Consider the following 13,832-nt stretch of genomic DNA (forward strand, 5'->3'; position numbering starts at 1 on the left):
TTTAGTGTTGCAAGACAGCTGTATAACTATATTAAAGATAAACAAGGCTGTGAGCAGAATGAGCATTCACTTACTTAGACAATAAAAGAAAGGGAGTGATTGTGCCCGTATTTATTCACGTTAATCCTGCAATGATTTGCATAGGATACTGGAGAGCAGAGGTCAACTACAATATAACAAATGAGAAGCAGGAGAATTGGTTTAAGTTTCCTGGGGAAGCAAGTCAACAGTATAGCAGAAAGACTGCTTGCATTGAAAAAGCAGGGAAACCCAAAATAAAGCAGTTGTTTAATAACAAGATTGCCTGTTTTCTGGAAATGGGGAACATGGTGAAAAATCTGTCATTAAGGACATGGGATCCATGGTTTTTTCCTGCTTTACATATGAATGGTCACAAAACAGGCAAACGACAAATGACAAGAAGCTAAATGCAACTTTCTGAATTAATTTCAGAGGAGTAACAGTAGATTTGACATTGGTCTAAACTATTTTGGATGGAAAACATGCATGTACTACTGTAGGACTGAAACAGCCATAAATTAGAAGAAAACAGATTTAGTATAACACTGAAAGCTATGACCTCCTGTTTAATCCCAATGCGGACAGCAAATCCTTGTCACAAAGGCCCCGAACCTGTACACAGGATACAGGCCTACCTATCTGTATCAATAACTTTAGGCATAGGAGGACTTTTGCTAGATTTTTCAGTTTGCTAAGTTCATTTTCAAAGTGAAGGAGAAAGGACTGGATGCGGTCAAGCAGAGACACGTGTCTAGGGGGCACAGGAGTGTTAGAAAAAGAAATGGCCTGGGCAAAAATCTAGTCCTGGGTCTGAGCAGCCAGGGTTGAGAAAGTCACGCGTGGCTCCCGCAGCTTTTACTTTCTGCCTGGTTTTAGCGCAGCTCACACGGCGGAGAGCTGCAGCCGCGGACCTGCCAGGCTTACGCGCAGGCGCGGGGTTATGCTGATAAGCTTTGCTGTGCCAGGGCCTACCCAGCGAAAGGCGCTGCGTGAAACAAATGCAGACTGACACTGCCAAGGTACAACTTTGGCCTTAGCCTGTTTGTTGTTATTCGCATTCTAGCTGTGTCAGCCAGAAAGGAACTACTGGATACTTTTGGATAAGAAAGTTTCCAATTTACTCAAGCTGCCCGGCTAATAGAGCAAAAACACTGTGACCTTTGTCTTTCCTGTGTTTGCTGCAGAAGCTTTATTCTTAGCTTGATTCGTAAATTGGATGTAAATAAATTATGGTAACCTGATTATGCGATAGGATGTCACTCAGCATGGACGGGCTGCAAGCGTTTTTAAACAGCTCAGTATAGTGCAGGTAGATGTACAATGCATTTATGAGTGTTTAGGCCACAGTAGTTTGAAATGCCCTAAACTATGCGCTTTCTACCACTTTCCTTTAGAGGCTATTTCACGTGAATGCAATTCACTTTCAGGAGCTTTTTCTTTAGTTTTTAACTTGCTCGTTCTTTAAAATAATGTGAAAAAAAAGAGAAGCAAAGCATCTCGCCTCTGACACAAAATAGAGAATACAGTTTCTGGCTGAAAGCCTATTCTGCTTGTACCAGATTCCTTGTGCGACTTCAGACTGACATTTGTGTGTCCATTTTTCTGCCTTTCAATTAAATGTCTCTCAGGATATCTCAGCTATATGCCATGCGGCTTAAATCAGCCGTATTTTAAAATGCCACAGGAGCTTTGTATAGTGGTGTTACATAGTCCAGAAGACAGAAGACTTTCATTTTGTACATCAGCTTTCAGGCAGGCCATCTTCCAGAACCAATATAGTATCTAAACGAAGAGAGGAAAACAGAAAAGGGTGAGGAAATAACCAGGAGAAACATGCAGCGGAGGCAATAATATGGTGGGTTTTTCCTGAGGAGAAGGGACTTGCTGTTTGGAAGAGCCAGGGATGTGGCTAGAGGCCCCAGCTGCAGTCAGATCTCACCTCTGACAGAGAGGCTGGGGCCTGGGTGTGAACAGCATTCACTATCAGAAGCAAAATAACTTGAACTGCAAGGTTTTTAGCATATCATTACAAATTCAAAAATGGGCCTCTTCCGATGGAAAATCTTGCTTAAGATTGTGAGTTGTTTTGGGCAAAATAACCGGGCTCGTTTCCTGGCAGGGATACTATTTGCATCAAAAATTAATGTCATCCGCCCACTCAGTTTCCAACTAAAAATCAGGCGTTTCATTAGAGAAGTGAGAAGAGCGATGTCTGGCTGGAGCGGCTAGGGCAAACAAACCTGCGGAATAAAGCCAGAAAACCGGGAGAAGCGCACGCTCCCGCAGCCGTGAGGGCCGGGCTGACGGCATGGGGCCCTCGAGGAAGAGGAGGGAACAAGGCAGCACTTTCCCACCCAGCAGAGAAGCAGGTGGAGGAGCAACACGCAGCCCCAGAGCAACCCTGCCCCTGCCCCTGCCCCTGCCCCGCCGGGGCTGAGCTCAGCTTTCCCAGCAGAGAGGCTGTGCAGAGCTGTGTGCAGAGCCGCGTGTGTGTGTGCGTGCGCGTAGGTGTGCGTGCGTGTGTGCACGCGTGTGTGGAAGGGCCGTGCCTGTCTGTAGCCCTGTGTACATGCGGGGCGCTGTGGGCTGTGAGCGTGGAGCATGGTGCACTGGTGTGTAAGAGGGGTGTGTGTGTGCGAAGCGCTGTGTTAAGTTCCAGAGCCACGAGCGTGTTTGTGTGTGTGTGTACGCCTGGGGGAAGTGCAACGCGTGTCGCGCGGAGCAGCCGTGTGGGCATGAGGAAAGCGCTGTGAATGGAGCCATGGGTGTCTACAGCCGCCGGTGCGCGTGGAGCACGGGGGTGTGTGCGTGTAAGGGGTGCGTGGGAAAAGCTGTGCGTGGAGAGGTGTGCGTGTAACTGCCGCGTGTGGGGAGAGGTACGTGTAGAAACGTGTGTGTGAGGGGGAGGAGCTGTGTGCGTGTGAACCGGAGTGCGACTGTAAGGGAGCTGTGTGCGGAGAGGTGTGTAAGCGCCGTGTGTGTGTGTGTGTAAGGGAGGTGTGTGCAGAGGTGAAAGCGCTGTGTGTGTGTAAGGGAGGTGTGTGCATGTGTGGAAGAGCTGTGTGCGGAGAGGTGTGTAGGTGCCGTGTGTGTGAGTGTAAGGGAGGTGTGTGTGTAAGGGAGCTGTGTGCGTGTGTGTAAGGGAGGTGTGTGCAGAGAGGCGCGTAGCAGGTGTGCCTGCACCCGTGCACGCGTGTGTGTGCTGCGTGCGCAGGAGCCGCAGGCAGAGTCCCGCGCGCTCGTGCCGGGGGTGGGCGGGTGAGGGGCGGCCAGAGCTGCGTGTGCAGGAGCTGCGTGTGTGTCCGTGGGGGACGTGTGTGTCTGTGGGAAGGTCCCTGTGTTCGCGAGGGAGGTGTGTGTGTCCGTGGGTCCGAGGGGAGCGTGGCGCCCGCCCCTCCCCCGGCCGGCGGCCGCCGCAGTGGCGGTGCGATCGGCGGCGGTGCGGGCGGGCGGGGCGGGGCGGGGCCTGCTGACGCAGTGCGGCTGGAGGGGACCTGCGGGGAGCGGGGAGCGGGGCCAAGGGGCCGGGCGCCCAGGGCTCGTCCCTCCGGCAGCGGCGGGGAGCGGGCCGGGCCGCCTGACGGACAGCCCTCCCCGCCCAGCGACTGGAGGGGCCGGAGCGGAGCGGGGCGGGGCGGCGCGAACCGCCCTGCGCCGCCGCTGCTCCTACCTATTCATTCAGGCACCTAAAATGGCTGGAGAGAGGCGGCGGAGGGGCCGGGGGGGGAGGTGAGCGAGGAGCCGTGGCCGCTGCCCCCACCCCACCCCACCCCCTCCTTCCAGCGGCGCCCCGCTCTGCGGCCAGGGCCAGGGCCGCGGCCGCCTGCCCCCCGGCACCATGTCGGCCGGCCAGGACGAGAGCTCGGTGCGGGTGGCGGTCAGGTAAGCGGGCGGGAAGCGCCTCCCGCCTTCTCTCCGCGGGGCCGGCGGCGCGGCGAGGCGGGCGGGCAGGGCCCCCGCGTCGCGCCCCCCCGCGCCGCGCCGCTGAGGCGGCAGGTGCCGGCGGCCGGGAGGCGGGGGCCTCCCCCCGCGCGAGGCCCGCGTGGGGCCGCGGCCGCCGCCAGGTGCGCCTGGGGCGGGGCGGGGCGGGGGGGCGCCCCGGCGGCCGCGGGGGGGCTGGAGGGCGGCGGCGGCCTGGACGCGCGCGGGCAGCGCTGCCCCGCGGGCCGGAGAAAGCGGTCGCGGAGAGTAGGCGAGCGGAGGAAGGCGCAAGCTCTGCTGTCTGCGCGTGGGAAGCGGCATCGCCCCTCCGCGCTGGAAGAAATTAGCCAAGTGCGTATTTGCAGCGCAGAAATTAGCGCAGCACCTGAGCGCACGTTGGGAGTTTCCTGTTGCGTCTCGTCCGTCTTGGAGCGGCTGGGAGTAGCAGGAGGAGGAACAACACGTTTGGAGAGCTTTCCTGCCGATCCAGTCGTTTATCTCTAATTTTCAGCAATAACACTAAAAATATCCCAACTAATAGCCCGATGCGGCAAATGCTTACTCATGGAAGTAGACTCTGGTAATAAAATAGTCCCTCGGCTTTAGTGATGCTGTGTGCATTACTAAGCAAGAGTGGATCCTAGCAGCATAATATTTTTAGACCGATAAAGAGGCTTTTATTCCACGGAAATTGTATGTAACATTACATACCGTGATGGACTTAAGTGAGATGGTCCCCAGGAAATAAGAATAAATATATTTAGAAGCCATGATGGGAGTGGAGCCTAAATCGTTTTAAAACATCAGCTAATTCAAGTTACTCTTATTAGAAATAATGATCTGTTGTTCATCAGTGAATTTGGCTCTTCTTGGGTTTCTATGTGGAGATACTATTTTATTGTTTGAAGCGCTTCCAAATTAGCCCACGGATGCCTTATTTTTCAAGATGACGTTACATAGTTCAAATATGAAAGGAAATTTATATGTTTTGTCAATACTTGGGTTTTGATTGTGATACTGAATGATTACTTTTTTTTCTTTAAAGCGTGTTTACGTTATGTGCTGATGCACTTGTAGTGTCATGCTACTAGAAGGAAGATGTTAAGGCAAGTTCTGTTTCTGTCCGTGGGTCCTTGGGACCACTGCATACATCTTGTCTTCATTAGAGAATTCAAGTGTTGTACAGCAAGACAAAGAAGGTGGATCCTCTGTTTTTTCTCTAAAGGCTGAAGGAATAAACAGTGCTATTGAATGCTGTTGTTGGTGGGTGGGTGTGTCGGGGGAGGGGGAGACCGGTTCAAAAACATTTTTATTAAACAGAGAAACACCGCCCCTGCATTATCATGTGAGTATATGCTGCTTACCACTTGCAGTAGCATTTTCTATGGAGAGAGATGCTTCTGTGAGTGTGGTCATCTGTTGAAGCATTTTGCACGTGAAGTGCAGGGAGGTATTATTCCGTAGGGTAATTAGGCTGTATTTTTACAAAGGAAAATATGAGATAGGTGTGATCCTAAAAATAGGGTGTGTTGCAGGTTAGCTGACTGCTCTGTCATTTAAAGAAAATATTTAATATGATTTAAGCCAAAAAAAATAGTGATGTAGAAATACATTTGCACGTGGGTTTGTTGTAACTTGGAGTTAAATAAAACCTACTGGTGCAAATAGGTTTATAGGTGCAGATCTATGATAAATAGATTAGAAGGAATATGTGGCAAATAACCAAGTAAAAGTGAATTAAAATCAGCTAGCTAAATGAAAATGGTTCACGGTAGCTCTTGAAAAGAAATTGCAGATGTTACAAAGTATATTTTTGTAAAATCATCATCTGACATCTTAAACACCCTGTGTCTGAATGCAGTTCATTGGTAATGAAGGATTACATCTTTCCTCCTGTCTGCTTTCTTCCGTTGGGAAGATTAACTATTCATGCACGAGATTTCTCTCTCCATGCTTAGAAATCATGAGCAAGATCATGCATAACTTTTTCCCCTAGCCAGTGTCCATCTGTAGACTTCATGTTTTCTATCATTTCTGGTTATATATTGTATGCAGTTAAAATTTGACTGATCCTGCAACTCACTGTTTATCAGTGCACTGCTGTACAGTGTACTAGGAAAACTACTGCATTCTGTGTTTTTTTTTGTTTGTGGGTGGGTTTTTTTTTTTTTTGAATCTGAGCTTAGTTCAGTGAAGATCTCCACTCTTGTGGTGAATTACGGTCTTTGTTTTTACATGTATAGTTTTTGAACAGGGGTTGCTATACCAGAACCAATTTGTAGCTTGTAACTCACATGGAGGTAACAGAAGTAATGTATTTCAAATAGATATTGCATTGAATTTACTGCAAAACTGAATCTGCTTAAACTTTAAACACAGGTTATAGAATAGACATCACTGAAACTGTTTAGCAAATTGTTTTCCCAGACCTCGGTTATCTCACTTAATCGTGTACAACACAATTGAAAACTTTCATTCTTTCCAGTTAGCTCCACCTTTAAGCTGTCATCTTGCATGCTAATTGTTCCCCTTTTCTTCAATGTAATAATGGATTTCTGAATGATAAGCTAAATACTTCAGCTTAGTGAAGCATGAAAGCTGAAAATAGTTTAGCAGATAATCCAGCGACTAATGTTAAACTGCCCAATTAAGAAAAAAAGCTCTTTTCCTATTGTCAGTCTCCACTGAAAGACTCGTGGACTTATAATTTTGATGACTATGTGCAACTTTCAAAAAAAGCTTTGCTCTTTGCATTCCTCTGTGTGACTGTGTATAGTGTTTTTCAGATGAAATCAGAGAACCCGTGATAGCTATCTAATCGGATGACTGTGTTCTTTAAATGTGAAAGCTACCCTCTTTGTAGATCTGAAATTGTCGTCTTGCTTTTGTAAATGTCTTCTTGGCACAGGGAAGTTTACTTTTGCTGAAGGGGCTATGAAATAGTATAAATATCATATGCAGCTGCTACATCCTTTTGTGGACTTGGTTGCAGTAGGGCATAGCTCCTAAATTTTATATCTTGCCACTTTATTGGTGTCCATAACCTGAATATAGCATCTAGGCTTCCTGCATGTTGGGTAGATGAAATTCTCGCTTAAGATTGAGATGCTTGATAGCCAGCAACTTGTGTCAGCACTTTATTTTAAAGAGTCGTTGCATCAGCTATCCAGGGATTGGAGTTCCTGCCATGTCAGTACCCTAAACCAGAGTCACACTTACTTTTGCCAACCAGATGTTAGTTGTCTCATGCGTGTTTAAATAGCTTCAGCAGGAGATGAGAATCAGTGGCTGTCCTCCCTCCAGATGGCTTGCAACTGTGGAGTTCGGGCGTCTTGGAGGTGCTAATCTAAGCAGACAAGAGGGGTTGGACTTAGGTCCTCTGTGTTTTGGACAAGGGAGCTCTTGGAGAGCAATAGTGTTTAGATAAAGCTCGTCTAGAAGGCTTACTTGGAGGACATCTGTCTGATGAAGCATGGAAAGATGTCTATTATGTGGATCTTCTTATGGAGAAGACATCAGAGTTGAGGTAAATATCTATCTTCTCATCCTCCAGAGGAAGAAGAGGCCTTGATCCACTCTGAGTCAGTGGAAGGCAGAGGTGAAGCCGGTGGAAGCTTATTACAGAGGTGATAAGCTTCAGTGCTGATTTGTAATGCTGCTTTTTAAGGTGATATATGAAAACAAGAAGTAGTATATGAAAAGTTGAATAGCTGTGGAATCTGAACAATGCTCAAGACAAGTAAGGTGGTTACTGAAACCATGTTGGATGACACAGATAGGACATAAACTGACAGTGAAGTTAGAGAAAGGAAACAGAGCTTTGGAGTTGGACATGTCACTGTGGAAGATGAAACCTATCTGTGAGCGCTTGTGTTAATGGGCAGAAAGCAAAGACCCAGAGGAAAGAGAAGATAAGGAACAGTATATTTATCAGATATATTTAAGTGAGTAGAAAAAAGCTGAAAAAATTTCCTTTTTCTGCTTCGTCATCCTCAGCATGTTTATATATGTGTGCCTTCCCTACTTTGACAAGAGCACATGATTACTGCTACTTCAGCTTGTATGATTTGCTTCTGTTCTCCGTGTTTCATTTCTCAGGCAAAGAGTGAGTATTGCTACCTTCCTCCTCATATGGGCAGAAAACCTCTGGGATCCAGCCACCCAGTGTTTCTCTGAATCGTTTCAAAAATATTCCTCTTACTATTTTCTCTGAGGATGCCTGCAATACATTGTAACGCTTCTTCACAAAGGTGAAATCTTGATGCTTGCCGAGTGTGGAACTTAGATGCAGTATGGAACTTATAAAATGTAATAGATCTGTTAAGGAAACTTTTTTTAGTAACAGTGAAAATAGTAGGTGTAGCCGATGAATTAAAAAATAGTCCTCCTTTGTTTCTGAGATCCCAGAAGGGAGATGAACTATACTTTAAAAAAGTATATTGATTGTGAAGTCAACCAGGGAAGAAAGATTGTGTAACTAAGGCAACTATTTGTAGCATGAAGTAGGAATATGCCATTAACTTTTGATAAGTGAAACAGGGTGTATTCATCACTTACAACATTAGCCATTCCATGGCATAAATTGGTTATAGGAAGAGTGATTTGTTGCTTTCATGCCCCCACTTCTCAAACTGCATGACAAGTTGGTCCTCTATTGCCTTTTTTTCTCCTTTGCTAGTTTCTATGTGTATTTTTTTCCCCATTAAAAATCTGCTGCTTGTCACTGTTATGGCTCCCTCTATCTTCTGCATTCCTCTTTTCTGCATTTTTTTTTTTCCTAATACCTCTTACACTGGAGTTCTCTTTCCCAGTGCTGGACTGAACTACTGTTAAATACATGAGGAAAGAAGCAGCTGAGTGGAAACAACCTGTATTTGTTACAGGTGTATTTTGAAGCTCTCTGCTGCTGAAATTGATTTTCTTTCTTAGGTTGCTGTTCTGCAAACACTTACGCTTGTGGTTAAGCCTCCTACCATGAACAGATGCTCAAATGTCAGATGAATAGCCATGCTGTTCTGTGGTTTACATTGTAAGCTCCGGAGGGTGGGGGTACCGTTTCAGGCTTCCCATACAGTGCTAACTGTTCTCATCCTATATAAATAATTCCCTGAGTAGATAAGGAACAGCAATAGATTGCAGTATTGTACTTTGGCTCCTAAAATTGAATGAAAGTATGTGCGTGTGTTTTTTTTTTTTTTTTTTTTAAGATAATAGTTATTATTATCCAGTTATAATCATGTGAAGCTGAGGCAGTTTTCTGGGGACAAGGTCTCAAAAAATAACTGTATTGATGAGGTTCAGCAGCCTAACAATATGCAAGCACACCCCACTAAAGACAAAATTCATTCAACAGTATCGAATATTAATTTCTTTCATCATGGTGCGTGTGAGGAAATACTGTTTTTCAAGAGGGAGTCTGTTAATGGAAAGCTACAAAAGAGGTTTAGTTTTCAGAGAGCTCGTGTTGCTTATCTTCTGTTAGTTTTCATGTTCCTCTTTGCTCTGTAACTTAAACAAATACTCCCTCTTCCTTCGCTGAAACTGTACCCTACCTCATCCATATGTTTTGCTTTGCATTTTAGCTGAAAAAATACACAACACCATCTGCTGCTGAATTAATTCAGGTTTCATCACATCTGACTCGATCATCTGCAACTGATATTGCTTGGGGCAGCATGAAATCTGTGGTCTTGCTTTCTAGGAAATAAACTTCCTTTTTTGTCACTCCTGTGGTGTAAACACAAGCTCATTCTTTGATGGAGAGAAAAGAATGCCTAGCTGGACTTTACTCTTGATGGCATGTTTTCCTTGCCCAAAGATGAATACCTCTTGAATTAAGGGAGAAGAGGAGGGGAAAAGGATCAATGAGTGACAAGGTGACAAGCAAGTTTAGCAGTATTGGTCTGTTCCTGCTTGTGGATGAATTGTAGTTTTTCTTTTTTCTTTTTTTTTTTTTTTGACTTGACATTTTCCAAAGTTTGTAGAAGATCTAGGGATTTAGTTCACTTTGAAAATCTATAGAGTTAGTAACCAATTTCCGTTTAATGGTGTTCACTTTGCTACTTATGCTCTGTGGAGAGTTAGGATTTGTATTGTTTTTCCCAGAGATTCCTTTATTACTGAGTTTGAGACTTCATATATTCAGTTTTTCTGTGTGACTTCTATAAATTCTCCTAGAATAGCTGAGTAGCCCTTGTACTTGAGAGCGAGGGAGCCTTGCTCCCTCCTCCTGCTTTCACTTTATTTGCTTTGAAGTGTTTTATAGATAGCCCTAGCTGCTCAGCCTGAGATGGCTGTTGGAATTCAGCCATCATGTTCAGCATCGTTCAGCTTCCATGGCTGAATGCCATTGGGAAATAAAGCCTTTATAGGTGCTTTTTTTCCCCCTTCTTTTACTTTTTCTTTTCTCCTTTCCTTCTCTCCCCCCGCTCCCCCAAAGGAAAGAATTCAGTAACCTTCCGTTTCCGGAGCTGCTAGAGTCAGGGAACTTCTTTGTTATAGTAATATAGTACCTGTGTATTGAGTTCTTTCCTATCCTCCGTTTCCCCCCCCCCCCTTTTTTAATTCACTGAATTTCTTTTTTCCAGTTTTCCCTAGTGAAACTTTACTGAAATAAGCGTCTACTGCAATGTGACGAAAGGCAGAAACGAAGCCTTACTTTTGAAACAAGTTCACTTGTTTGATGTGTTTACCATAGCAACAAGATGCAAATAGAGGACAGTGAAAGGATTTTAAGGTCAGCTTCTGAGTGACTCTGTGATGTGCAGAAAAGGTCTGTTCAATATATATATTTTAAAATGTGAGGCACGTGCGTTGCCTTGAAAGCCTGCAGAAGGACATGCATCTGATACTTTTCCTTCTTGGGAGTTGCTTGTGTTGGTCCTGACAATAGTAAGCTTTCTCAACCGCATTCTGAATGCGTTTCTGGTAATGTGTGATGAAAATAGTTATTTGTATAGACCACAAAATAAAAATTTTTCCATATCCTGGGGACTGTCCTGAAGTGCTTACTTATGGGTTGTAATTGGAGTTGGCGATGGCAATTCTGAGCGCTCAGTTGGGATAGTCAGCGTGGATGTGAGCACTCCCCTGTTAGCCATGTTTATTCACTGAGCGCAGGCCTTATTCTCTGCCCAGCATTAACAGCAACGTGGTTTTAATGTGATTTGACAGAAATATCAGTGGTCTTGGAAGTGAAGCCATGACACTGCGAATTCAGGGCCAACCAATATAAAATATATATATATATATACAGTATAAAATACTTCCTCGATAATTTCTGTAGCGGAAAAAAGGAGGCGGGGGGTCCCATTTGGTCCTTAGTTATTTTTGTTACTATCTTCAACACTTTGTTAAAAGTCCTTCGCTGCTGGAATTGTTTATTTATTTTAATCAACTGACATATGCTAAGCTTGCTTTCTGGGACAATGCTCCCTTTAAGGATTTTTAGATCCTTAAGTCTACCTAACAAAACTGAGTGTCTTGTGTCCCTTGGGTCTGCTGATTGTGGAGCTGCAACAAAGAGAGCTGAGAGCATCAAAACCTTGATAAAAGGTTTTGATGATATGTTATTCACAGTAAATGACTGCATTTCCATGGTTGACTTTAAAAATGTATTAAAGGATTTGTGCCCAGATAATTTTTCATGTCTCACTGATGGTTCTTGTGTTTTTGTTATTACAGGAACTTTACATTGTTAGTTGTTGCTGCTGTTGCTGTTGTTGTTGTTGTTGTTTTTTTTTTTTAAACCAATTAACAAATACCTAATTTTGCAGGAAACTTCAGATTTAGTATAGTTTCTCCATCCTTTCTTGTTCTTAAATAGTTCAAGAATTCTACAGAAAGTTTGTTGAAATGTTTTCTTTTGCTTACTGTAGTCCTGAAGGATATTTCTTTTCGTTTATGTTCAGCATAAATGATCTTTTTAAAATATCAGTAAAACATTTAAAGCGTTATGTCAAACCTGACCCCAAAGGCGGGGTAGCAGTTAACTAGCTATAGCATACTCTAGCACGGTGACTTAGCTACCACAGCTGGACACAGCCTCGTTATATACTGAAGTATATAACTTGTTAATGCTAAAGGCTTATGTAAGTTATCAGTAATAGTTTAAAAATATGTAAGAAAGAGTGTCATCTGTATGAATTTCTTTATTTGTAATATAGTTAGTCTTGCACAATTCTGATGTAACTAGCAAACCTGCTAAGAAACTTCCCAGGTACAGTACAACCCTTGGTATTGTACAGGAAACATCTGGCCTCATATTACCTGGTAGTGTGCATCTTCTTGAAGTAAAGTGATAGGAAAGTGAAACTGACCTAAACAAGATGCCTATTTATATAGGCAACTGCTTCATTTTAAATAAACTATCTAGTTAACTTTTGTTTTTCAAAGCTGGTAATTCACAGCGCTCATTTTGTTGAACTCTTCTTTTATTAAGTATGAAGGACTGACTTGGAGTTGGGTCGTTTTATGTCACTCTGAGTAGCTCATGATCCCAAGGCTTTGGGGTTTCCTAGGCTCTCGTTTAGGAGTATTTGATTGTATTTGCCAACTGTAGCATAACTTTGTCCTAGTTTGTGTTTGATTCTGTCTTCCAGAGGACAGAATCTCTGTATTACTGTCTCTCCACTCATATGAGGATATGAGAGGGATGCGAAGGTAGGTAGTTGGTATCTTCTGTTCTCTGTATATTCTTTTCCAGACTTCCCTCCCCATGCTCCGCTGACATATATTGTCATCTCAGAATTATGTCAAATACTCTAGGCAAAGATGTAGCTTCAAAGTACAGTAAGCACTTATGGTGTGGCATAATACCTAATGCAGCATCATGAGAAAAAACAACTGCTACTAAAGCACCTGAGTTAGTCGTTACATTCTGTGAAAATGTGAGCCCTGTGGTGTTAGAATTAAAAGTTCTGTATTTCTAAAGCACATATATTGCTTTTCTTTCCCCCCCCCCCAATTTGATTCTGTGTGAACAGAAAAGTTAAGTCTGTGCCAGACACTTTGATCCTTAGCAAATAGCTGTCTAATCCTCTTTTACCTGCTGAGCAAACCAGACATTGGTTTTTCACTCTACATACCTTATCCAGGTAAGGAGCATTTCACTGCTTGTGCTCAATTCTATTCCTTTTGAAGTTGAGTCTTTAATTCTAAGTGTATGTGAAATTGTTATTTTTAGGCTGTAGTCCTGTAATGTGATGCCTTTTAATGGCTTTTTAGAGAAGTCTTATCTGTATACACTACTTCACAGACTAGGGATTTTGATACCACTTAAACATCTTCCATATTTTCTTTTTCTGGTAAGTTAGAAATATCGTGATAGTGATTAAGCTTCCTAAAAGGTAGTAATTGTTTTGTTTTATGAGCAAATTGTTTGAAACCTTTTAAAGACCAGAAAATGTTTTCATGTAGGGTTAAGGGGAGAATGTGGCGTGTGTGGGCGTGGTTTTTTTTTTTTTTTTTTGGTCAAGAGAAGAGAGAGGAGGAGTCTACTTCTAATAGGGTTTGAAAAAGTAATGGGCCAGAGAGAAGGCCACCTGTTTAATCCATATCACTTAAGAGTGCAGCTTACATTTCTGTCTCATCTAATCAGTCAGCCCATCACTCAGAAACAGTAGCATTGCCATTTCAATCTTCACTTAACAGAACTTAGAGTTCAGCAAAACTGGTTTGGTATTCAGTGAGCTCTAAAAATTCAGTCTGAGATAGGACTGGATAGGTCTGAGCTGGTATTGACAGGTAAACTGTTTGGCATTTAATTGTGCTGATGTTTATTTTGTGTGTGTGTGTGTGTGTGTTTTTTAAAAAAAAAAAAAAACTTCAAACTGTTTTTCCCCCTCCACCTGCCAAGTGACCTACATTGGCTGGTCATCTAAGTGTAGCAG

The 13,832-nt window shown here is 43.9% G+C and overlaps 1 protein-coding gene across 9 annotated transcripts in view; it reads left to right on the forward strand.

The window, feature by feature from the left end:
* Positions 1–3,667: 3,667 nt before the first annotated feature.
* Positions 3,668–13,832, forward strand: part of KIF21A (kinesin family member 21A) — a 93,099-nt gene continuing 82,934 nt past the window's right edge. For all 9 annotated transcript variants that reach the window (XM_068930535.1, XM_068930539.1, XM_068930566.1 and 6 more), the window contains exon 1: positions 3,668–3,903. In XM_068930535.1, the coding sequence (XP_068786636.1) occupies positions 3,860–3,903 (44 nt within the window). In that variant the 5' untranslated portion in view covers positions 3,668–3,859. The remainder of the gene's footprint in view (positions 3,904–13,832) is intronic.

This window comes from Struthio camelus, chromosome 1 (genome assembly GCF_040807025.1).
Source record: "Struthio camelus isolate bStrCam1 chromosome 1, bStrCam1.hap1, whole genome shotgun sequence".
NCBI lineage: Eukaryota > Metazoa > Chordata > Aves > Struthioniformes > Struthionidae > Struthio > Struthio camelus.